This window comes from Aethalodelphis obliquidens, unplaced genomic scaffold, assembly GCF_003676395.1.
Source record: "Aethalodelphis obliquidens isolate GAN/ISIS:26980383/991018 unplaced genomic scaffold, ASM367639v1 scaffold44, whole genome shotgun sequence".
Taxonomy (NCBI): Eukaryota; Metazoa; Chordata; class Mammalia; order Artiodactyla; family Delphinidae; genus Aethalodelphis; species Aethalodelphis obliquidens.
Genome location: NW_020837988.1, coordinates 10,392,807 through 10,414,779, shown reverse-complemented (window position 1 = coordinate 10,414,779; position 21,973 = coordinate 10,392,807). Strand labels below are relative to the sequence as shown.

General features: G+C 54.5%; 1 protein-coding gene across 2 annotated transcripts; it reads left to right on the top strand.

The window, feature by feature from the left end:
- Positions 1-6: 6 nt before the first annotated feature.
- Positions 7-6,317, top strand: CBX4 (chromobox 4). 2 transcript variants are annotated; one of them, XM_027080916.1, is made up of 5 exons: positions 7-191; positions 338-381; positions 1,530-1,595; positions 3,782-3,848; positions 4,130-6,317. In XM_027080916.1, the coding sequence occupies exons 1-5, from the start codon at positions 123-125 to the stop codon at positions 5,534-5,536; spliced, it is 1,653 nt and encodes a 550-aa protein (XP_026936717.1). In that variant the 5' UTR covers positions 7-122; the 3' UTR covers positions 5,537-6,317. The 2 variants fall into 2 exon arrangements, with proteins under 2 accessions (XP_026936717.1, XP_026936718.1); XM_027080917.1 differs by lacking the exons at positions 7-191; positions 338-381; positions 1,530-1,595 and adding an exon at positions 1,865-2,232.
- Positions 6,318-21,973: the final 15,656 nt, after the last annotated feature.

The following is a 21,973-nucleotide window of genomic DNA, read 5'->3' as shown; positions in this document are numbered from 1 at the left end:
GCGGCGGCGGCGGCGCGGGCGGCGGGGGCGCCTCGGCCGGGGCGGCAGCGGGGCGCCGGCGGGAGCCAGCAGCGTCTGCAGCCGCGCCGGCCGCCCGCGCCCCGGCGCGCTCCGGCTCGGCCATGGAGCTGCCAGCTGTTGGCGAGCACGTCTTCGCGGTGGAGAGCATCGAGAAGAAGCGGATCCGCAAGGTAGGGCGGCGCGGGGGCGACGGCGAGGCGGCGGGGGAGCGGCAGCCGGAGCAGCCCGCGGGGAGGCGGGGAGGGGGTGGGGAGGCTGCGGGCCGGAGCCGGGGATCCCGCGGAAGCTGATGGAGTGCTGTCTCTTCCCCCCTCAGGGCAGAGTGGAGTATTTGGTGAAATGGAGAGGCTGGTCCCCCAAGTAAGTAGCGGCCGAGGGGCGGGGGAACCCGGTGCCGAGGCGCGGGGCTCCCGGGCTCCGGACCCGCTGGGCTGGTGGGGTGGTGGGGGGAGCGGACGGGAGGCGGGGTGGAGGTGGGGTGGAGGGAGGAGGGGGTGGGGAAGTCGGTGGCAGGCACTGGGGAAGCCGAGCCGCTGAGCCCGAGCCCGGCGCCCTGTGTTGTGCTCTGCTCTCCGGGAAATGCCATCACTAATTTATGCACTAAAAGGAGCCGGAGGAGCTGGAGAGACGCGGGGCCGAGCCGGGGAGGCCGGCGGAGGGAGGGAGGGCGCAGGCACTGACTGATGTGCAGCAGAAAATGGCTCCTTTCCCCTTTCCCTCCACCGAACGGCTCCATATTGCAAAACCAAAAAAAAAAAAAAAATTAAAAAGCGACGAAAATGCAATTGTGTGCCTCTTCCCTCCTAGTGGTGTAGGGAGAGGAAGAAAAAAAGCAGAAAATGTTGGGAACTGTCACTGCGGCGCTTTTGGTGGGGAATTTTTTTTTTTAATTTGAAATGCGAAGGCACCGGATGGAGACAGACGCGCAGGCACACACACACACACACACACACACACATACACACACACACACACACAGAGGCATATTTTTGTGTTGCTGAGTATTTGGGGGTTGCTTGCCCGTGACAGCGGGCTCCAGGGCCGCGAGGGGGTGTGGGGGGCCGCTTGGCTGACGGTTATCGGATTAGGGGTCAAATGGAGAATGGCTGAAGCCCTCGCGGAGACTCGGGGCTGGGGAGAGGAGGAGGGGACTGCGACTTTGCATTTTGGCTGCTTTGCACGCAGGGTTCCTGGTGAGCAAAGTGGCTTTGGAACATGTCGCAGTAACATGCTTAAAATTCTTGACAACTGCAAAATAAACTGCTAGTTTCATTTTCCTTACCCCTCCCCTTTCTTCCTGCCCTTGTGTGTTTATTTTGACTCGGGGAGGGTGTATCAGGGACCGTGTCAGGCCTGCAGAAATTGACTCTCCACCCCCACATCCACAGCTAAATAGCTTTCGGTTCATGAAGACAGAGTAGGGCCTTATGTCATTCCCCACCTGGAGGCCGCAAAGCTGGCTCGGTTTTTTTTTTTACGCCGTGTCCCCCTCCCTTTTCCCTTGCAAGATATAACACGTGGGAACCCGAGGAGAACATCCTGGATCCCCGGCTGCTGATCGCCTTCCAGAACAGGTGAGCGTCCCTCAAGCAGTCGCCTCTCGCAGCCGTGACCGTATATGGGAATGGGAGAGTGGGCCAACGCTGCAACAGGAAAGGGGGAAAAGGCCGGGAGGGGGCTGGCAGGAGTCCCCTCCCCCCGGGTCTGAATGGGCACGGCTGGGGCCTCGGCTCCTCTAACCAACATCCTTGGCGGTTGCTGCAGCTTGCGGCGGGGGGGGGGGGGGGGGGGGGGGGGGGGGGGGGGGGGGGGGGGGGGGGCAGGGCCGGAGAAGGAGAGGCTTGTGTTTGGGGGAAACTGTGGGAAGGGTGCGTGCGGGTGGCCCTACAGCTGCGCGGAGAAGTTGGGGCTGTGCCTGGTTCCCTGCCGGCCCCCCTCCTTTCGCTACCTTGAAGCCCCACCCCCGGAGCCTAGGTGTTGCTTTCCTGCTGCCACTGGCCGCTTGGCACGGGCAACTCTCGGGGCAGCTCCAAGGGAGCTGGCATTGTGAAACCACCGGACGTCACGGAACTGAACTTAACCTGTTGGGGACTGGAGAAAAGTTGACGAGGCCTTAAGTTGCCACACTCACCCCCCAGGGAACTTGGGATTGGCAGGGGGCAGATTCTTTCTGGAGCTGCGTGCCCTTCACACCTCCCACTAGGCTGCTTGGTGGGTCTGGACCCCATTCTCAGGGCAGGGGGAGCTTGGCCCAAAGGGTGTGGGATGGGCACTGCCTGGTGGTGGAGGGGTGGCTTCTGACGAGGGGCTCATCGTGGGCACAGATGCTTGTCACGCTGCAGCTGCTGCAGCTGGATTCACCGCCGGTGGCTGCGGTTCTCTGTTTCGGGGAGGACAGAAGGGGGAAGGGCGATCGAGGAGGGGAGGAGCGGCAAGAGCCCGCGGAGCTGGGCCACACCGCTGCCTTCCATCCCTCCTCCCCCTTTTATTTTGCATTATTTCCTGTGGGGCGTTTGGCGCTAAAACTGTAAACTCTAGACCCTTGGAACAAGCGACCAGCAGGGAAGCAGCTCTCCTGCGATGTAGGGGGGCGCCGAGAAGGGATCCTGCCCAGGTTCCACCTGGGAGTTCACCACCCTATAACCATGTCAGCGGCTGATGCCATGTTGCATAATGGGTCCCCAAAGACTTAAAACGCAGGCTGTTGCAATGCCATGCAACTTTGGAGTTAGGCCCCGGCCCGGGCCCCCAGGCATGGTGGAACTCCCCTGGGTTAGCCCAAGGGTGCGGGAGGGGGGTTGCCTAGGGTCGCTGGAGAGCGGATTTCTGGCCCGGGAATGGTTTGCAACTTTGGCCAACGCTGGAGAGTCACTCCCTTCTCCCATAGAGAGCTGGGCAGTGCTAGGATCATCCTCCCCCAGCCTCAGGTCACCCTCCACCAGGCCGCAGGCGGAAGCCTGGCAGCTGTATTGACCACCTCCACCGCCATGGGTTTTAATAATAATTTGGAAATCGGGAGGCTGGGAGCCCGGGCTCGTGGAGGAGGCGGTGCTTCTGCGTGCCGCCCCGCGTCGCCCCGCCCAGCAGCTCTGCCCAGGCCTTGCCAGAGCCGGTTCACCAGGTGGCTGCGAACCTGGCCAGGCCCTGGCCTCGGCGTCCGGCCCCCGCCCCCAGCCCCTAATTGGCTCATTTGCCGCTGTGTAAACAAGGGCGCAGCCCCTCCCCCTGTTTAGTGCCTGGCCTTTAAGGAACCGAGTCCTCCCTTCTGCCGGCGGCACTCGTTATCTGAATCTTAATGAGGTCATTAGCATCCCGTGCCTCTGACGGGGAGGCCCAGGGTGGACGCACACCTCATTTGGACTTGTTTGCATCCCCTGGACCCCGAAGCCCAGTGCACTTTGTGCAGGGCCCCGAGCCCAAGGCTGTGGACACCAGTGCCAAGCCGCCCAGCCCCAAGCTGCAGGCAAAGAGGCAGGGCTGTGCGGGGGCCCGGGTCAGGTATGGACATCTGAGGTGGGGAAGACCTTCGGAGAAGACCCCCTTGGGCAGATAGGGGTTGGTGTGGGCGTAAAGCGGGACTCTGGGCTGGACCGAGGCACCCAAGTGGCAGCCGAGGCGATCTTCTGCCGTGAGCTCTTGATCCCTCCGGTTCTTGCTGGCCCTGCTGCTCACCAAAGTGGGGGCATCACGCAGGCTGGGGCATAGCAGGAGGGAGGTGACTCTGAGGCTAATAGCACTGCCTTCTGTTCCCTCTCCCCAGGGAACGGCAGGAGCAGCTGATGGGATATCGGAAGAGAGGGCCGAAGCCCAAACCACTGGTGGTGCAGGTGAATACACTCCCTGGCCCCGGGGGCCGTCCAAAAGTTTGCCATGACATTGCCACCTGAGCTGCCTCCAGGCCCGGAAGTCAGGGCGAGTTCCTCCAGAACACCCAATTCCACTTCCTTTCATCGTGACCTCCCACACCCTTCCCCGCCCCCCACCCCACCCCATAACGCAGCTGCTGACCTGGTAGGGGCTGGGACACTCCTGGAGCTTGAGGCTTGCTCTGGGGCTGGCCTTACCCCTCCTCTTACCTCTTCCTCCATTTCTACCTCCATTCCCCTAGGTACCTACCTTTGCCCGTCGTTCCAACGTGCTGACCGGACTCCAGGACTCCTCGGCTGACAACCGCGCCAAGCTGGAGCTGGGTGGTCAGGGCAAGGGCCAGGGGCACCAGTATGAGCTCAACAGCAAGAAGCACCACCAGTACCAGCCGCACAGCAAGGAGCGGGCAGGCAAGCCCCCACCGCCAGGCAAGAGCGGCAAATACTACTACCAGCTCAACAGCAAGAAGCACCACCCCTACCAGCCGGACCCCAAAATGTATGACCTGCAGTACCAGGGCAGCCACAAGGAGGCGCCCAGCCCCACCTGCCCGGACCTAGGCGCCAAGAGCCACCCGCCCGATAAGTGGGCCCACGGCGGGGGTGCCAAGGGCTACCTGGGAGCGGTGAAGCCCCTGGCCGGTGCGGTCGGGGCTCCAGGCAAGGGCTCCGAGAAGGGTCCCCCCAACGGGATGACGCCGGCCCCCAAGGAAGCGGTGACGGGCAACGGGATTGGGGGCAAGATGAAGATAGTCAAAAACAAGAACAAGAACGGACGCATCGTGATCGTGATGAGCAAGTACATGGAGAATGGCATGCAGGCAGTGAAGATCAAGTCCGGGGAGGCAGCCGAGGGCGAGGCGCGCTCCCCCAGCCACAAGAAGCGGGCTGCCGAGGAGCGTCACCCCCCTGCAGACAGGACTTTCAAAAAGGCCGCGGGGGCGGAGGAGAAGAAGGTGGAAACGCCCTCCAAGAGGAGGGAGGAGGAAGGGCCGGGGGCCGGGGACCCGCAGCCCCAGGAGGCCGGCTCCCGCAAGCTCTCCCCGACCAAGGAGGCCTTCGGCGAGCAGCCGTTGCAGCTCACCACCAAGCCTGACCTGCTGGCCTGGGACCCGCCCCGCGGCACACAGCTGCCCTCCCACCATCACCACCACCACCACCACCATCACCATCACCACGCCGTCGACCTAAATCTCTCCCACGCGCGCAAGCGCTGCCTCTCCGAGACCCACGGCGAGCGAGAGCCCTGCAAGAAGCGCCTGACAGCGCGCAGCATTAGCACCCCCACCTGCCTGGGGGGCAGCCCCACCGCCGAGCGCCCAGCGGACGTGCCCCCCGCTGCCGCCCTCCCGCAACCGGAGGTCATCCTGCTGGACTCGGACCTGGACGAGCCCATAGACTTGCGCTGCGTCAAGACGCGCGGCGAGGCCGGGGAGCCGCCCAGCGCCCTCCAGGTGAAGCCTGAGGCGCCCGCAACCGCGGCGGTGGCAGCTGCGCCGGCAACGGCGGCCGAGAAGCCTCCGACCGAGGCCCAGGACGAGCCCGAGGAGCCACTCAGCGAGTTCAAACCCTTCTTTGGGAATATAATTATCACCGACGTCACCGCAAACTGCCTCACCGTCACGTTCAAGGAGTACGTGACGGTGTAGCCTTCCGAAGGGCGTCGGAAGGGGAAGCGCTGTACCCGCAGGGGCTTAACACCTGGGGCCTGGGGGCGGACTCCTCCTCTCTCCAACTGCGGGAGATCCGGGCCGGGCCCCAGCGCGAAAATGCCAGAAGCCGCGGCAACCGCGCCCCTCCACCGGGTTCTGTCCGGAGCGCCCGGCCCACACTGGCGCCTTCCACGCCGTGCCTGCGGGTCTCGCCCCTCATCTGCCCCATCCCCTCTCTCGTGGACCTCCGGGACTGACAGGGCAGCCACTCGAGGCGGTCTAAGAGTTATAGTATTATATTTTAACCGTGCTAACTTGTCAAGTGCAGACTTTACTCCCGTTTGTACGTGGTGTTATTATTGAAATGTATTGTTTGAGCTCAAAAGGCCCACCACCCCCTTCGGGCTGATATATATATATTTATTTGTAGGTATTTATATATTGAAATATAAAAACCTAGATTTATGGAGTTCTCTCTAGATCATGTTATATTCTATATCAGACAAACTATTTTCTGTTGACCTTTCTACCCGTTCATTCAGTATTTCGGTTGATTTCATTTCCTCCCCTTCCAGGAACTGCAATACCAGTAACCTTGGTATATATTTTTTGATACTGTACACATGGATGTGTTGTTTCTATGTGCAAAAAAAAATTTTTTTTGTTAAAAGGCTAAACGAGCTCTCTAGAAACTGCTGCTACTAGAAATGTCTAAACTATAAGCTTCCAATTATTACCTGCTTGAATGTAAATATTAAATGGAGATGTTGAAGGTGCACTTTCGCTGTTTGAGATTAGCGAAGAGCGAACGTCAGAGGCTCAGGAGGCGGCTGGACCCCTCTCCCCATCCCGCTTCCGCCTTAGGTCTGGCGGGGGTGGGGGGGCGGCGAGGTTGTAGAGGAACCTATCGCAACTTGCGCTTAAACCTTTGCAAAAGCAAAGTGGACTGGTTTCGCGAGCAGAGGCGCCCGCACCCGGGGAGTGACCCCGCTCCCCGGAAGTCGAGAGGCTCTCCAAAGGAGAGGGGAATTCCTGCGGGGGGGTTGTGCTGGCGTCGCCCCCGCTCTCAGAGTTTTCAGGCCTTCGCTGCCCACCGCGCTGGCAAACCCGGGATCTGCGTGGTGGGGGGGAGGGGTGTACGGGTGCGCGAGCGGCGCGGAGACTTGGGTGGGGCCAGCCCCCAGCGCCGCGCCCGCCAGGCACCTGCTGATCTTTGCCCCCACCCCCACCCCAGGGCGCAACACACCCTGGCGCTGGCCCTGATGTGGCAGGGGTGTTCCTTCCTAATAATCCCTGCCCGGTAGGGCAGGTTCAGCCGGGAGGGGATCCTCCCACCCTCTCCAGCGTCCCTTGCTGCCATCGCTGGCCCCGCCCCACCGAGGAAGCTGCGAGGCTCTTTCTCTGCCAGCCTCTCTCCCCGGAAACCACCAGGCCAGAGGCTCCGACTGGAGGCGCCGCGAACGCGGCCAGGGCAGGGGGCGGGGGGCTTCCTGCGAGGTGGATGGGGAGTGGGAGGGGGAAGAGGCCAGAGGAGCAAGGCCTGCCCGTCCCCACTTCCTTAGTGAGCGGGGAAATGCGGGATCCCATCTCACCCGTCCTGCTTTGGGTGGCAAGGCTGGGGCCCTTGGTTTCCCCAAGCAGGAAGGGGTTAAGGGCCCCGAGGGGGCAAGGGGAGTGGGCCGAGCTCCGAGGTGCGGCTCCGCCGGGCCTGGAAGCCGAGACCCGGGAATGCTTGCGTCCTTTATGCAGACGCAGCGATCTTCCTGGCTGGAGTGGCCGAGCAGGGCCAGGGGCCACGGGACTGACGGCCTGGTGGGCGCGGGGCTGCTCCTGGCGCTCAAGCCCCTTGCCTGCCCGTCTGGGACTGAGGGGCCAAGCCTGTGCTGGGCGCCCGGGCGGAAGAGGTCAACACGGTTCATAATGGGGGTTTGTTAAGGGGGGAGAGGTGGCGAGAGAGTGCAGTGTTGGGAAGGCCAGGGGAAGAGATAGAGGGCCAGGAGGGCAGGAGGCCTGAATGCGGACAGTGTGGCCAGTGTTGGCTGCAGGCCACCAAGCGGCTGGAGGTGGGGGAGGGGAGCCTAGCCGGGGGAGGGGGGTGGGGGGGAGGGGAGGGAGGGAAGGGAAGTTCAAAAAAAAAAACCGTTGGGAGTTTCTAGCCCTGGCTTTTGTGAATTGTCCCTCCCACTACCCCCATCACCCCAGCCCCCTTTAGAGTGAGTTAAACACTCCCCCCTCCCCGCTCGATGTAATGAATGCCCTTTGCCACCCTGGGAATGAAGGGAGGGGTAATCTTGACTGCTCCTGGCCAACTGCCTGCTCTGCACTAGAATTGGGCCTGTCCTCCACTGGCTGGCACACAAAGGCACATGCCAGGCGTGGACTTCATCTCCCTGTTTTTCTGGTAGAGGAGAACTAAAAAATCAGGAGTGGGAAGGGGAGCCCCTTGTTCAGTTCTGCACAGTTGGTGACTTGGGAGTGAGCCTTAGCCCCTAGGGGTACCCCTCCTGCCCAGTGGGTGGCCTCTGTGAGGCTGAGCCTGGGGAACAGGGTAGGGGAGGTAGAGGATGGCACTGTTGGTGGGCAGGGAAGGAAACCTGTCTACTACCATTCGCAGAAAGCTGTGGCCTACAGGTGGTCTGAGGCCTTGAAAACTGGTCCTGGTGGTGGACCGTTTGGGGTAGGTCTTCGAGGAGGATGGTCCTAGGAAGAGCCTGGAACCTCAGGTCAGAAGATCAGCAATGGGACAGAGGTAGATGGATAGGTCAGGAGGAGCAGCAGAGATGCCCAACTGGCACCAGACTCAAGAGTGTCCAAGGCCCCTTCTGGCCCAGGAGGGACAGGACTCTCATTGGCTGGGCTCCTCGGATGTGCCAGGGGCCACTTGAGCATCTTGTTCCATTCAGACCCCACAGGGGTTGAGCTTCCCTGTGGGATGAGAGTCTGAGGTTCTGATGACAGAACAGCTTGTCCAGCTCGTGTGGCCACTGCCCAGTTCTGTACTGATTCTAGAACCAACCAGGTGGTCTGCTCTCACCCAGCAGAGAGGTGCCCCACGGCAACTCGCTCCACCCTAATGTCTCAGACGTAGACATGTCCAAAGCTCAGGAACACTCAAAGAGGGCCAGGGGCCCTGGCATCAGGACAGGGGAGGAGAGTCCAGTAGCCCCAGTTCTCGCAGGTGTAGACTGCTTCTTCCTAATGCAGGGCAGAGATGTCTGTCAATGCCCAGCGCTTCATAAGAGTCCTAAACCCTCTCTTTGACCCCAAGTTCAGGGGAGAGAATGAAAGCAGGAAGCTGAGATCTTAACCTTGCACACTGGGATCTTAACTTTGCCCAGAGACCCGAAGTTCTCTGTTTTTTCTCCAAATGAACCTTTCTAATGGGGCTGAGCCTTGAGCATAGAGGCTGAAGCTGATTCATTGCAAAGAGAGGGGCATTGTGTATCCATCCATCCCTCAGAAGCTGTTCCCTCCTGCACCAGCTGGGTCCCAGACTCCAGCTCTGGTCTCCTTGTTGCCTGCACCACCTCTCCCAACTCGTTTTCACAAGAGCCAAGTTTAGCCCTTCAGTGTTAGCTCCATCCTTGGATCCTACCAGGGTGCTTTGGAGCTAGGGTTGCCAGACTGAGCACATAAAAATCTAGAATGCTCAGTTAAATTTGAATTTCAGATGGACAATGCATAATTTTTTAGTATGTCTCATGAAATATTTGAGATATACTAATACTAAAAAATAATATAAAATGCATTGTTTATGTGAATGCAGATTGAACTGGGCATCCTGGATGTTATCTGGAAACTCTATTTGGATCCTGAATAGTCTACTTGGTCAGCCCCTGCCCACAGGGAAGTTTCAGTCCAATAGGAGAGAGGAGCTGTTGAGAACTGAGCCACATGGATCCTGTGAGTGCGGTGATTGTAGTGACATCGAGTATGCTGGCATGGCACAGAATGGCTGCTGCATGACAGCGGGCCCTTCACCTGTGATTTCAGGTGGGGGTGGAGTGAGCATGGGACAAGACCTAGACAAAGGGGTGGTGGAAGACCAGAATTGGTCCCTCCATTTGTTGGCCCACCTTGGGCTCCTGAGTTGAGGCTCCTCCCCATTCCCACCCACCCCAACGACAAAGTCTAGAACATACAAGGAGGGCAGAACAGATCCAGTTGCAGTACCCACTCCCCTCACCAAAACCCTTTCCCTTCCTACACCTCAGTTTCCTCAGCACCTTCAAAGACGTGCCATGACAGTGAGGATGAACTGGGTCGGGAAAGAGCCTTGAGCGCTTCTGGAAAACCTCCTAAGTAAACATATGAGTTATTTTTTTTTACCAGGGAACATTATTAACATTTCATGTCAGATCCAAATGCCTTCTAACGACTTCTGGCTGAGAGACTCAGCTTGACCAAGGGACAGATACCCGGTGATGTTTACCTCTGAACTGACTGCTACCTCTCCCTTCCCTCCCCGCCCAGCTCTTAACCCAGTGTGCACCAGCCCTCTGCATTCTGCCCTCACTACCTGCCTGGTGGATGATTACCCACTGACCTGGGACCTCATCCTCAGCCTCTCCGGCTTTATCCTGGATCACCAAGAATGGCATTGGGACAGGAGAGAGAGAAGAGCTGCGCCTGCACTCGTACAGAACCAGATCCTCGTGCTTTTTGAATCGAGTTTCTTCTATTGTTCCACGTTATGGTTCCAAGTTATGTTTGCGGCTCATCTGAGAAGACGAAGACTCTAAAGAGGAAATAGTACTAAAGGCGGATATTCTTGGATGCAAGTATCCATTTCCTGTGGCCATAGTTCAAAAACCCCCCTGCCCCCTGCCCCCTCCTCTTCCTCTCTTCCCTTTGCAGTTACTGCTAACAGCTAACATGGATTGAGTGCCCACTACCTGTGGGGGCACTTGTTCAGGGCGTCATCATGAGCTACATCCTATCACTGTCCCTGTCTCACAGATGGTAAAATGAAGGCTTAGAGGCTCAAGTAACCCATTCAAGGTCAAACATTCAGTATACAGGGGAGCAGATAGTGGGTTCTGAGCTAGCCTTGTCTGTCTCCAGGGGCTGTGCTCCCAGCTTCCAGGATTCTGTGGGTTCTTCAGAGGCCAGTTTAGGTCCCATCCCCTCCCTGAGGTTGTTCTAGATTATTCCAGCCTTTACTAGGGCCTGCTGTGCCTGATCTCCTGCAGTATTTACTGCCACCCCCGCAACTCGCCAATCAGTTGCTAGCTGCAACATACCTGTGTGCATGCACCTCGATTCTCCAACTGGACAAAGCCTTGAGCATTTGGAAGGGAAGGGACATGTCTTGGGTATTTCATGCACTCCCACAGTTTGTGCACAGTTCCTAGATAAATACCTCAGAATCAGATGCCTCGTGTGTGTGTGTGTGTGTGTGTGTGTGTATGTCTGTGTGTGTGTGTGTACAGAGTCCTGTGTGTGTGTGTATGTGTGTGTGTGAGAGAAAGAGAGACAGATGGGAGCTTTCAGACAGTGATGCTGATTCCTGCACTGCAAGTCATTAGCAGCAGACACAAGAAAGACCCCCGTGCCACCCCCAGGGGCTCAACCCCCATGACCACAAAGCTGCAGAGCAGAGGCTGGGGACTCAGGCTGCTCCTTTTCGCCCTGCCGCCAGCGGATGTCAGACACTCAGGCACTCAGCTGCTCTAGGGTCCTGCTGCCCCCTCGCCCTTCACCTGATCTATCTGTGTGAGTTTCAGGAGACTCCGGGTAATTATGTGGTAATTGAATTTAGGGAAACAGACCCTAAGGATAATCCTTGAGTCAGTTCCAGGAGATTCATGGTTTAATTTCCATATTTAGCTAGTGGTACATATTATACGGTTCCTGACAGCACAGCAATCACCTCGTCCTTATGTATTTAGTTTTGTTTTAACACGAGGTTCAGAATAGTAGAGATATGGGCATGTTACTCCAAAACACACACACACACACACACACACACACAGAGTTAACAACAAGCAGAAGACACAGCACACACCCCTTTTTTATTTTCATATGTGGTCTTAACGTAAGCTGTGTGGATAAGGCCTGACACAGTAAAAACTCACCAAATGCTGCCTGTAATTATTATTTCACTTAATTATCTGCAAGTTCTCAAATCTGGATAGGGGCAGAGAGCTGGCATTGCCAATGGACGTCCAAGGTGCGTGTGCATGCCTGCGTGAGTGTGCATGTGCGTGTGCATTTAGGGCTGGAGGAGAGTGGTGGCAATGCAGCCCGTACTGGCAGGCACGCCTCTCGTTTGCTGCCTGAGCTAAGGATCCTTTCAAACGCACCATGGAGTTTAATATTGCCAACGACTGGCCCTGACTCCTTTCAACCTGCGCCAGGTGTAATGTAAACCTCCCTGCATTTCCTCCCTTTCCTGTTTCATCTGAGAAATTCTTCACTAATTCCATGGTATCTGGTTTCTCATTGTTTCTCTCTGCTTTAGAGAGCCCCTTGGGGTGGGCTTTAGAAAGGTGTGCTTAGCGCTCTCAGCCCTCCGAAATGACACAGGCTCTTCCCTCACTACCACCACTATTCTCCGGAACCTCTTACAAGGGACTTCGCTGGCTGTCAGGGCAAAATAAGCCATAACATCCTGGGGAGATGAGCAAATGCCTGTCACAAAATCAGAGGATGGTCTTGGGTGGTCTGTAAGGCAGCATCCAAACTGAGAAAACGGGACAGTCGTATTCAGCTCCTTTGTAATATAACACTGAGGTTATAGTAATGTAACAGAATAATGGCGTGTCTTCCATCCTTTGTTGAAGTAGTGCTCTTTGGGGTTGAAGACAAGGAGGAATACAGCCGGATGGAGGAGGCCTGGGCTGTTCCAGATGCAAGCAGGAGACCATCTAATTTCCTCTGATTCTCTAAAGGAGGTGGGATTACAAAATCATGTGAATGTTGGGGGGTGGGGAGAGAAGAACCTGGAAAGCAGAATCCCTCCCATGAACAACGGAAGTGAACATCCTTATAGCCATTTCCTGCTTTGTGTTTTGTGCTCCCCACTCTCCTATCAGTGCTGAGGGGAGAGAGGAGGCACTGGGCAGGGTGAAGGAGACTCAGGACTGGCCAGGTTCCTTTCAACCTTCAATGCGTCTTCCTACTGTCTCCTCTCCTGGCATTGAAAATTATTTATGTTTGCAAATTGCTTTTGACTCACATGAGTTATTTTTCTTGCCTGCCAACAGGTCTGGGGATGGGAGAGAGTTATTGAGCCAGCAGCTGAGAAGTCCAGGGGCGATGGCAGAAGGAGCACTGAGGTGGAAGTCATGAGCCTTGGGATTTGGCCCCAGCTCTGCCACTGCCGTGCCATTACTTCCCCTTCCCAGGCCCCAGGTTGCTCATCTGCAAAATGAGAGGGTTGGGTGGCCTTTGAGTGCCAAGAGCCTTGGTGGCTCTGACATCCCCTAGGCCTGTGACCCCTGAAGAGACACAGATGAGGGTGGCGCCGGCCCCTACACTGCTCCCTGACCTGGGCCTGGCGGTGCTGCTGCTGCTGAGCACTGGAGGGTGGAGAGGATGCTGCCCGGGCCCTAGCCTGGCAGGAAGAACTAGACGGGGCGGCAGGGCAGCCAGTACTGTTTCCTCCCTTAGCCTTTTGCTTCACGCTGGTCCTTAGTGATGCCTACTTCCGTAGACTAGGATGAAAACAAATAACTGCAGAGGAACCACCAGAGCAGAAAGTCCCTGGGTACGTACACAAGTGGGTACGTACATTCCAACGAGGAGCAGTGCTCACCCAAGTCACCCACCATAAAGTTGGATTTAATAATAGGAATAATGATAACATAATTCAAAATTCAGTGCCATAGCCATGAGTGATTGGCCGTGTGCTGCTCTTTTTTTTTTTTTTTTTTTGCTATTTATTTATTTAAACATCTTTATTGGAGTATAATTGTTTTACAATGGTGTGTTAGTTTCTGCTGTATAACAAAGTGAATCAGCTATATGTATACATATATCCCCATATCCCCTCCCTCTTGCATCTCCCTCCCACCCTCCCAATCCCACCCCTCTAGGTGGTCACAAAGCACTGAGCTGATCTCCCTGCGTGTGCTGCTCTTGGGTGCCATGGTCTGGCCTCTATTCTCTGACTGTGGTTTGGGGCCCAACCCAGAGAGAAAAGAAGCCCGGGGTCTGGGCTTCTTCCAATCGAGTGACCAAGTGGGGACGAAGGCTGTTGTGGGCTCAGCTCCGTGAGGTGGCAAGAAACCTGCTAACCTCAGAGCTTTGAGTTGGCTCTGCCTTGGCAGAAAGATGGTATTTGCTCAGTCCTGGCCTAACCACAGTGAGCCTCAGCCCTGGGTCTAGAGGGGAGTTTGGGGTCTGTGCACTCTCTCATGGGGGATGACATATGGATGGGCAGAAGGCAGTCGGACAGCAAGAAGAGGAAATTTTATGCAGAATCCCTCTTCCTCTAGAGCGTGCCTTTTCTCATGGGCCCAGAGATGAGTTCCAAGGACCATGAGATTCCACCTGGGTAAACTACGATGCCTCAAAGGTCTAGCCTCTCATTAGTTCCATATGATTCCTCTTAGGAATCCGAGGACACACCTGGTCTTCAGCTGTGGGTCGGTCTGGTGGCAGGTCTAAGTGGTCTTGCATGCCTTTCAGTACTTTGGAGAGAGAATGGTGACACAGGACCAAAATCAAGGGTGGAGGCGGCAGCAGGGAGAAAAGGAAACCAGAGAGGACCAGAGATAAAGAGAGAGACAGACCCAGAGGTAAGGATACCAAAAGGACCAGCACAAGAAAATGGAGAATGATCATAACAGAAACAGAAAGAGAGCGAGACAGAAGCAGATGAGGAGAGAAACCCGTACAGGTAAGGAGAGAGACACAAAAGGCTGAAAGAAACCAACTGACAAAAAAACACTGGGTTGGAAGGGATCAAAGTTAGTGTCACCAATATGGGGACAAACTGACTTGTGCCTCTTGATACGATGCATTGAGAAGGATATAGCATCACTCCAGTACTTTTCTGCCACAAATGCAGTGCCCCAATCTAACCATGTAGAAATAAATATCAGACACTTACTCTTCAAAATGCCAAGGCTGAGGAACCCAGAGGCCCTGTCCCAGCTTAAGGAGAAAGGCATGTGCCCATTGAGATGACCCCACCTTTTTTTTTTTTTTAATATTTATTTATTTAGGCTGCGCTTGTTCTTAGTTGCGGCACGCAGGATCTTTGTTGACGCGTGCAGGATCTTCATTGCTGCATGCGGGATCTTTAGCTGCAGCATGCATGTGGGATCTAGTTCCCTGACTAGGGATTGAACCCAGACCCCCTGTATTGGGAGTGTGGAGTCTTAGCCACTGAACCTCCACGGAAGTCCCTGTCCCAGCTTAAGGAAACTAAAAGGACAGGACACTCAATGCAATTCACAGTCCTGGTTTGGCTCTTGGAAAAGGAAAAAAAAACTGCCTCGAAAGAGCATTGAGAAAACTGACAAAATTTGTATGTGGACTGTAGTTTAGAAAATAATATTGCATCCATGGTAAACGTCCTGATTTTGATAACTGTACAGTGGTTGTGTAAGAAAATGTCCTTGTTCTTAGGAAAAACACAGTAGAGTATTTAGGCATAAAAGGGTACAAGGTCTCCAACTTACTTTCAGATAGTTCAGAAAAACTATGGGGAAAAGAGAGAAAGAGAATGATAAAGCAAATGGGGCAAGTGTAAATAACTGGTGACTCTGGATAAAGAATATATGAGAGTTCTTTTACTATTCTTGCAATTTGGAGCCTCCCCTTTGGGGTTGGGGACAAGTGCTGGCTGGCACTGGAGCCTCGTAGTGGGGCTGGGAAGAATCAGAAGAGCCTCCCATGCGGGCGAGACTGAGACCCAGCTCTCCAGCAGCTGAGAACATCTGGGCAACTTGACCGTCCCTTGCCGACTAACTTGAAGGCCTATTTTCTAACCCTTCACCCCATAACCTCAACACAAATGAATGGGGGTCCAGGAGGGTGGGCCCATAGCCACCGAGTTTCACAGGTCATGGCCGCCTCCAGCTCAGCCTGGCTGCTCACACCGCACAGCAGAGCCCAACCTTACTCTTTGGCCATGTGAGGAAGCAGGATGTGGCAGAAAGAGGAAGGATTAGGCAGTCGGGCAAACCTGTCTCCGTGGGCCAGCTGCTCTGCACTTACCAGTTCTGTGCCCTGGGGCTGGCAGTCCTGTCCCCTAGAGCTCCCCAAGGCTGGTTTATTCTTACTATTTAGGTCTTCTAAATGCCACCTCTTGAGAGAAGCCTTCCATGACCAGTTACTCCATTTATTATATTATTCTGTTTTGCTTCTTTAGAGCAGAGGCAACCTTAGCTGAAATTTTGATTTGTTTGCTTGTCTGCCTCCCCTTTTCCCCAATAGAGTGTAAGCACCATGACAGCAAATCAGTGTCTGTCTTACTCATTCCTTTATTCTCAGCTCCCAGAACTTGGCAAGTGCACCAGAGCTATTTGTTGAAGGAAGAAAGGAAGGAAGGGAGGGAGGGAGGGAGGGAAATCTCTGAACCTCTCTGGGCTTCAGTATCCTCACCAGTGAAATTGGAGGAAATTTGTGCAGGGACTGCTGTAAGGTTTGCTTAGAGATAGGCTTAAGAATGTCCCAGGGTAGTGTTAGCCCCAAAGAGACAGTAAGAAGCTTCGATTGTTCATATGACTGTCTCAGGGATACAGCCTGTGTATCCCTGCTCAGTCATTTGGTAATTGATCTGGTCACCTAGTCATTTTTTTTTTTTTTTTTTTTGGCCGTGCCACGCAGCTTGTGGGATGTTAGTTCCCCGACCAGGGATTGAACCCAGGCCCTCGGCAGTGAAAATACAGAGTCCTAACCACTGGACCACCAAGGAATTCCCACACCTGGTCATTTTAATTTCATCTGGGGGAGGGTAGATTGGAAGGGGTGAATTATTTTGTCATCATTTGTTTTTGTTTTTTTTAGGTTTCTGTGTGTGTATGTGTGTCTGATTTGATTATATTCAGTACTATGAGCTGGGCACAGTGCTAGAGCCGAGGTCTCCCCACCGCTGCCCTCCAGACCTGACAAGCCAGGAGTTCTGTGAACATCAGCAGGCTGACAGGCCAAGTGTGGGTCCAGCTCCCAGAGACTGCGTGGGCCCCAGAAACACTCAGTCACGCTTCTCATGAAGAGATTCTAAAACTAAAGCATCCCTGGGCCCCCAGATTGCCCTCCTCATTTTGACCTGGGGATTCCCATCTTCTTTTTTTTTTAATATTTATTTCTTTGGCTGCACCGGGTCTTTGTTGCCGCATGCGGGATCTTTGTTGTGGCGTGCCGGATTTTTAGCTGTGGCATGTGGGATCTAGTTCCCTGACCAGGGATTGAACCCGGGACCCCTGCATTGGGAGCGCAGAGTCTTAACTGCTGGACCACTAGGGAAGTCCGGGGATTCCCATCTCGATTCAATCGCAGAACATGCTCGAAAAGAGTCTTGCCTTTCGGTTCTCTGACTTGCCTCCCAGTAATGGGAGAGAAACAAGGCCAACCAAAATCAGGCAATAAATGCTGCCTGGCTGGCCAAGTTATGAGTGAAAAAGTGAGTGAATGAATGAAGGAAGGAAAACCTCTGGGAGTTTGGGTTAGTTTAGCTCATAATTTGGTTTCTTCCCTGGCACATATGAGACTCTGGAAACACTGGGAAGACCCCAATCTAGGCCTGACCTTTGTCCCTGCCAAAAGCTGGCGTTATTTGGGCCCAAGAAGCTTGCAGAGGTGGCTGTGGCATCCCAAATGGAGCTGGTCCCTCCCTCAACCTAATTAGGGCCCAAGGAGAGAACCCTTTTGAATTGCAAGCCCCAATGAGACAGGAAGTAGCTCAGAAGGGGTAAGAGAAAGGCTTACCCCAGAACCACAACCACTGAAATTTGTTTACTGCCATCTAGCTTCCCTGGTGACACTGCTGAAGATCCAGATACACACTGTGCATTGCAGGGAACATACCACACAGGCCAATTTAGCTGATCAAATCTTGGCAAGTCAGCAAGTAGGGACCATACTGACATTTAAAACATTAGAGGCGATCTCCAGGTCTGCTCCAGTTGCCTCCCCAGCTGGCTGGAGAAATGAAATGTGCCTCCAACTCCAGACCAGCTGGGTCTCTTGCAGGCGAGCCATCTCTTCGTGTCGCCCATGCCTGTGTGAAGGGTAAGGGAATTGCCATGTTGAATGGATTGCTGACAAAGGAAGACACCAACTTGTGACCTGTTGTCCCAAATTCCCATCATCAAGATAAGAGCGGGCAAACGGTCAGATCTATAAATAATGCTTTCAAGGGGGGCCCTTCCTGAAGCACCTCGCAGATTTGGCAGGTGTAGGCTGCCCATTTCTCTCTCTTCCAAATGCAGAGCTGGCCAGCTTTCTCCCTGGAGCTTTGGAAGCCCACAATGCAAGAGTCCCTTTCTCTAGCCAGCCCTGAGCCAGGAACATGGAACCTTCTTCAGCCACGAGATGGTTCTCATCTCTCCACCTGCCCTGCAACCACACAGCTGCCCAGAAATTAACTTGGATGGGAAAGAAGCCTCCTCCAGGTTTCCAGTCCCCAGTTAGGGTGAGGCGCCTCCACCAGCTGACCAAAAACATGCCCAGAATTCCAGGCCGCACCTGTGTGCTGTGTCATGCCCTGCAGGGATCCCTGTGTCTCTGTCACCTTACGTCTCTCACTAATAGGGACTGTGTCTTTGTCACCATCATTCTCCAGCACAGTGTCTGAAAGGCCTGGATAAATAGTTACTGAATGAATGAGCTGTGTTTACAAGGTTATAAGTCTCTGCTGCTCCCTTTCTCTCCATGTCCCCCAACCCAGCCTCAGAAAAGAGTAAAAGTTCAGGCAGAGGATTTTTCAGGGATTGTCCCCTGGTCCCCCCAGGTCAGCATGATTTCCCACCTGCTCATGGGATTGGGAGGTGGGAAAGGCATCTCCCTTTCTCTCTGTGTGTCTAAACAATAGTCTATAGTTATTAGATTTGATCTTTGTCTTTACTCTTCTATCTTTTATGAAAAAGATTGCTTTTGTCTTGACTTGTGAGGTATTTTGTTTTTTTCTCTCTCTCTCTCTCTCATAATTTTCATCATCACCTTGAGTTTAGGTCAGATGCCAAAAGTGACACCAGCTGCCTGGTGTCCCCATGACCTAATAATGACAATAACTCACAATTATAGATTGCTCACTGAGCCAGGCTCCACGGGAGAGCCCTTACATGCTTTTTCTCTTTTAATCCTCGCAATAACCTGATGCAATACAAACTATTATTACCCCCACGAGGAAATGGATGCTTCAAGAGGTCAAGTACCTGGCCTGAGGTCACAGAGCTAGTGAGTGGTGGAGCCAGGGCTTGGATTCAGGTAGCCTGGGCTCCTAACCCCGGTGCCACACTGCTCCCTCGGGAGTCTTTGCACACACACAGTGTCTGGTCAGGATGCCCCCCGGCAGGAATGGCAGCACAGCCACAGCCACCTACACATCAGAGGTGCCAGCTGTGAACTGAGATGAACCCCAAAAAGTGCACTGCTCCTGGGACCATACAGTCATCACAAGGATGGAGCTGGAAGAAGCCTCTGAGAGACTCCAGGAAACACCCCCTCATTTTACAGGTGGATACAATGATGCTCGGGCCCCACACTTTAGCTAGTGAAGCATCCAAGACCACAAGCCCTCTGCCTGTGGTCCCCGATTTGTGGTCCACTCTCAACGCAAACTGGACAAGAGACAGTTTGAGATGAGATTTGGAGCGCTCAAGTTCTGGTTCAGATCTAAACACCCTGGCTTGTTCCACAACTGGCTCAGTCCTCTGGAGGCCCCCCAAGTTGAACACAGTTTTAGAGTAGCCTCCAAAATAAGGAGCTGCCGGTTACCACATCTGCTCTACAGACCTGGCAATAAACTCCCCTCTCCTCATGCCTGAATTTCTTTGTAGCTTCCTCTTTCCCGCAATTGAGAGCTGACAGAGGATTTTTATTCACCGACCTCACGTCATGGTCATTCTATTTCCATGGCTACTCCATCAATGCTTAAGTTTTGGTCACATCCTCATGGGCTGAGTGGACAACCCTAAAAATCCTGAACCAGAAGCCAGAGTTGTTCAGGCAACTTCCATCCTGGCCTTTGCTACAGCCCACAACCCCAAATGAACCTGTTATATGCTCTCAATAGCACCAAACACTTCTTCCCGGGCAATTTTCAAGGTTGTAAATTACATTAGGTGTGCGGCTTTTCTATTACTGTATCCTCTCACCCCAGGCTTTAAACTCCATGAGGTCAGAAGCCAGGTGTTTTATCTGTAACTCTGAGCACTGGGCTTGACCAGTACGGAGAAGGTGCCTAGGAAATCTTTGTTGGGTGAATAGGTAGGAGGGTGGGTGGATGGGTGGATGGATGGATAGATATTGAGAGAGTGAGTTAAAAAAAAGCCTAGATGCCCGATTACCAGAATGGCATCTAAAGCTGAGGGAGGTCCCACTGTGCAGAATGATGAGGCTTAGGGGGTCCAGGGTAGGTGTAATAATTCTTCCCCCACCTTCCCACCTGCAGTCTCTCCAGCTACCGGCCTGGAGACCTCCTGCTCAACCTGCCCTAGAAGGATGTCCTCTGTAACTGGCAGCCCGTTGGGTTAATGGCAACCTCAGGCGGTTGGTGAATGGGACTACGTTCTCTCTTCTGTTCGTTCTGATTTTGCCCCTTTCTTCCCTGGCCTGCTGCTCCAGGGAAGGTATTGGGAGTGTCCTAATAACTGTGAGGGGAAGCAGATGAGCAGGCTGGAGCAGATAACCTTCATGTACTTCCTGAAATGGAGCTGACATCTCTCACTTTATCTGGGGAATCCCCCACCAAGGAGAGAAGGTGGATGGGGGAGAGGGAAGACAGTCCATTCTTGGAGATGCTGGTTTCCTACTGCTGTTGCCTCCACTCTAGTGACACATGGGAATTCATAGGCACCTTCTTCATGCCCTTGGTGCAGGGCCTAGAACAGTGCTGGGAACAGAGGAACAGAGGTGCATTTGAGGAAGCTTCTCTATAATCATGATGACAAAGAGGACTATAAAGACATCAACACTTAGATGGAAATTAAAGATTTGCCTTTCCATTACTCTTTTAATCAGGGTACCTACTAAGTACCAGGCACTTCCCATGTTATTTCACAGGGTCCTGCCATGGAACTGTGAAGTCTGGAGAAATTCAGCTCCAGCAAAACTGGGCCCAGTTGTGGGCCATGATTCTGTTTTGTCTGTTCCCTGGAATCTTGTAGGCAGAGGCTCTAGAGGTCATTCAGGTCACCCTCCGACCTAAGCAGGAATTGCTCCATGATTTCCCCAGCACAGTGGGCCTAAGAGTCCAAGGTGTCCTGCTCTGCCCACTCTAGGGGGTGCTAATTGTTGACTGCTCCTCCTTCATCACTTTTATTTTATTAATTTTATTTTTTGGCTGCGTTGGGTCTTCGTTGCTGTGTGCGGGCTTTCTCTGGTTGCGGTGAGTGGGGGCTATCTTCGTTGCGGTGCGCCGTCTTCTCATTGCGGTGGCTTCTCTTGTTGCGGAGCACGGGCTCTAGGCGCGTGGGCTTCAGTAGTTGTGGCACGTGGGCTCAGTAGTTGTGGCTCACAGGCTCAGTAGTTGTGGCTCATGGGCTCTAGAGTGCAGGCTCAGTAGTTGTGGCACACGGGTTTATTTGCTCCATGGCATGTGGGATCTTCCCAGACCAGGGCTCAAACCCGTGCCCCCTGCATTGGCAGGCGAATTCTTAAACACTGCACCACCAGGGAAGCCCTCCTTCACCACTTTTAAATCCAGCTTCTCTGCAACTTCCTCCGGTTTCTTCTGGGCTGTGCCCTCAGGGGCAGGGCTCCAAGTGCTGGGAGCTCTGGGGGATACAGCCTTGGCAGTAGGGTTTCCCAGCAAACGGGACTGACACCCCAACCCCACTCTGCCGTGGTCTGTTGAAAGTGACCTGTACCCTCGCCCTTGGATCCTTCACACACACACCCCACGTCCACCCTAAACGCCTTCAGAAAGGAGACGGCCTCTGCCTAGCCTGCAGTGAAAGAGTAACTAGTACCTTGTCCTGGTTCTTCCCATACCCTACCCCCACCCCCCACCCCACTCCCACCTGCTTTTTTAAAACCTTTCAGCCATACCTAGAAGGAATAAGCCAGCTATTACGCCGCCGTCTGTGGGGAGATGGGAGGTGCTCCAAGGGCAGATTGCTCGGCCCCTTCCCCAAGTTAACGCGATGGGGGAGGGGAAGCATCTGGGAGCAGGGAGGGGTGGGCTGATCCGGGAGGACACCCAAGCACAACACCAACAACTGCCTGTGGGTGCTGATTGCCCTGCCCTTCCCCCTAAAAAAGCAAGGTGGGGATGGGAAGGGGCGGGGCTCGGTGAAGGAGCACACCGGCCGCAAC